Source organism: Emiliania huxleyi, assembly GCF_000372725.1.
Source record: "Emiliania huxleyi CCMP1516 unplaced genomic scaffold EMIHUscaffold_71, whole genome shotgun sequence".
Lineage (NCBI taxonomy): Eukaryota > Haptophyta > Isochrysidales > Noelaerhabdaceae > Emiliania > Emiliania huxleyi.
In genome coordinates this window covers 143,426-146,658 of record NW_005196681.1, presented here as the reverse complement: position 1 = coordinate 146,658, position 3,233 = coordinate 143,426, and the positions used below count along the sequence as shown (strand labels likewise).

The 3,233-nt window shown below is 60.4% G+C and overlaps 2 protein-coding genes across 2 annotated transcripts in view; both read right to left on the bottom strand.

Annotated features, from left to right (window-relative positions):
- Nucleotides 1–32: 32 nt before the first annotated feature.
- EMIHUDRAFT_46255 (hypothetical protein) lies at nucleotides 33–512 on the bottom strand (the record flags this gene model as incomplete). Its single annotated transcript, XM_005761376.1, has 1 exon — nucleotides 33–512. A coding segment is annotated over one exon (480 nt), but the record flags the coding sequence as incomplete, so codon positions are not given.
- A 1,484-nt stretch (nucleotides 513–1,996) lies between these two features.
- The window catches only part of EMIHUDRAFT_216807 (hypothetical protein), a gene marked incomplete at both ends in the record, with an annotated part of 5,039 nt that continues 3,802 nt past the window's right edge, over nucleotides 1,997–3,233 (bottom strand). The window contains one exon of the mRNA XM_005761375.1: nucleotides 1,997–2,858. Coding sequence (XP_005761432.1) covers nucleotides 1,997–2,858 — 862 coding nt within the window. The remainder of the gene's footprint in view (nucleotides 2,859–3,233) is intronic.

The window sequence follows — 3,233 nt, the reverse complement described above, 5'->3', positions numbered from 1 at the left end:
GGCTGGCCGGGCGCAAAGTCTCCCCCGTGTCGCTTCACCTCGACGACGCCAATGTCGTACTTCTTTTTGTTGTACAGGATGCGGAAGGTCTGCCCCTTTGTGAGCGCTGAGAAGTTGCGGAGCGACTGCTCGAGCACAACCTTTGGGTTGGAGATCTTGATGAAGTCGGTGAGCTGTGGCTGCAGCTTGACGTACGACCCCTTGTTGAGGTTGACCGACCGCAGCTGGATGATGTCGCCCTCGCTCACGCGCAGGTTCTCCATCATCCAGTACGGCAGGTACGCCATCCCCTCCTGTGCGATGAACTCGAGCACGCCGCAGTGCAGCTTGCGCTCCATGGCGCGCGGGTTGGCGATCTGGAACATCATTGGGTACTGGATCTCCAGCTGCGCCAGCTTCTCGAGGCACGACGGTGGCAGGATGATCTTGTCCGAGTACTCGAGCCGGCTCGCGTCGCGCTGCTGCTCCGCTGCGAGCAGCGAGACGCTGTGGCAGCGGAACGAGTCCTGGAAACCTCGGCTACCGAAGCCGCCCGGAAGGCCAAACATCGACAAGAGCGGGGAGAAAGGGCAGAGAGGCACGACGAGCAGGGCGGCGTAAGCGAAAAGAATTTGCGGACACGACACAGGAGCTCCCATCCCTCCCTTGGGTTGTCTGTTTTCTTTCTTTCTTTTACACTAGGAGCGAAAAGAAATTTCCCGAGGCCGACTCTGGGCACGGACTGGCGCGCACACACTGGCACTAACACAGGTACACCAATGCGAAAAAGAATTTACAAGGCCTTCGGTGCACGCTGTGGTGGTCCGGTACACGCGGCGAGGGCAACAGCAAGAGTCGAACGGGCGGCGCCTGACTCAAAAGACACAGCCGCATTCCTGAGACGCGCGAGGGCAGGCAGCCTCTTTAAAGGCAATGGGGTCTAGATTTGGCAATGAAATGATTTGGAGCGCTCGCCGAAGAGGAGTACGACAAAAAATAGCGCCCGTGATTGCCTGCACGCTGCCCGCACTCACGGACCCCATACCCGAAAGAAAGAGAGGGGAGCTCGCGGGGGAGGTGACGAGTGAGCTACAGGTAGTGGGGAAAGCAGCCTCGATTGCCATACAGACATGGGTGCGAAACAACGACAAGACCAAGGCACGAGCAGAGGAACGAGAGAAGAATATAGGGTGGATAAAGCGCCTGTTCACGGCATGGAGGGTGAGCCACACTGAACGTAACGAACGTAGAGCCGAGCGGAAGGAAGCCGGGGAAGACGACTCCGAGGAGGACGAACCAGTGGAAATCCCGTTGTCAGCTGTCACGATGCACCCGAAGGGGACCCCAGCCTGCCCCCAGCGCCGGCATCATCCGTGAAGGCACAAGTGTTCGAAGAGAGAGTGGACCTGAGCAACGACATGACTTGGCGGCAAATGATAGCAGTGGGCGTCAGAAGACTCGTCCTTGCTCGAGGAGAGCTCGATAGACTCGAGGGGCCAGGATATGCAGCAAGGAGGGCGGAGCTGCGCCGAAAGGCGAAAGAAGCCGAGAGAACAAGGGAACGGCAGGCGGCGGCGGCGTCGCAGAACGAGGCAGAGGAGAGCGACGCGACAGAGGAAGAAGCGACAAGGGAGAGCACGACGAGAAGGGGGCGACCGCGAGGTGGCATGAAGGTTGCAGCGAGAATCGGTTCAATCGGAGAGAGACTGCGAAGAGAGATAGGAAGAGGCGGACGCCCAAGGGTGGGCGACGGCTCTAGCGCACCACACCCCTCTCCTTAAAATCCCTGTGTGGTGGCGGCGTGCCGTCCTCCCATCCCTCCCTTGGGTTGTCCGTTTTCTTTCCTTTCCTGGTGGTCCGGTGCGTTTGTGCGAAAAAGAACTGGAAGTTGCTAGCTGTACTCGTCTAGGGACTATAGGGAGGCGTTGAAATCCACCACGCAAAACTAACGAATGTACCACAGTTACTACTGTCGATCGATGTGTTTGACCTAAAGTATGTCAGAAGAGTTACGCCTTCAGCCGCCGTCGCCGGCACGAAGAGCTGGTGAGGACCTGCCGTGGCCCCCATCATTGACATTGTGAGTCCATGGATGTCTCAACATTCGGTGGAACGTAGAGGCACAGGGGGCATAGTTGGTCACCATCATCCAGGAGCGCTCCGGGTCATAGAGGCTGTCGTAGTAGCGGTTGAGGCGGTAGCAAGCCCTGTTGGCGCGAAATATGATGGCCTTGCAGTCAGCCATCTGAGTGCACCACGTGCGACACGCGTCGATGGAGCTGCTGTGTCCTACATGGTTGCCGTCGTTGGGCCCGGGCGAGGAGCCGGCGACAGGCTCGGACCAGCAGCGTGGCAAGCATGCCTCACCTTGGTGGTAGTTGGTCACCATCATCCAGGAGCGCTCCGGGTCGTAGAGGCTGTCGTAGTAGCGGTTGAGGCGGTAGCAAGCCCTGTTGGCGCGAAATATGATGGCCTTGCAGTCGGCCATCTGAGTGCACCACGTGCGACACGCGTCGATGGAGCCGCTGTGCTCTACATGGTTGCCGTCGTTGGGCCCGGGCGAGGAGCCGGCGACAGGCTCGGACCAGCAGCGTGGCAAGCATGCCTCACCTTGGTGGTAGTTGGTCACCATCATCCAGGAGCGCTCCGGGTCGTAGAGGCTGTCGTAGTAGCGGTTGAGGCGGTAGCAAGCCCTGTTGGCGCGAAATATGATGGCCTTGCAGTCAGCCATCTGAGTGCACCACGCGCGACACGCGTCGATGGAGCCGCTGTGCTCTACATGGTTGCCGTCGTTGGGCCCGGGCGAGGAGCCGGCGACAGGCTCGGACCAGCAATCAACCGACGCAATAGCTGCCGCCGTCAACTGCGGCGGCTCGTCTCTGGCCGCAGCTATTGAGGGAACTGACGGTAGCGGCAGCGGCGAGGGCGGCGGCGCTGACGGCGGAGGCGGGCCTGATGGTGGTGGCGGGGGAGGCGATTTGCTTGCCAGCATCGGTGAGGGCGGCGGCGATGACGGTGGGGGAGGCGAGGGTGGCGGTGAGGGTGACGGCGGGAGAGACGACGGTGCTGTTGGTGGGGCGCAGCAGTTGTCGCCGTCGTAGCCTCGGCCGATGTCGAAGCAAGTCTGCTGACAGTACTTCTTGTTGGGCAAGGCCCAAGCTCCACTGCTCCTACACATGTTCGGGACGAATCTCCAGCTCTCGCAGGTCTCGAATCTGTCCAACATGTAGCCCGTGGCCCTGTTGTCGCACTGG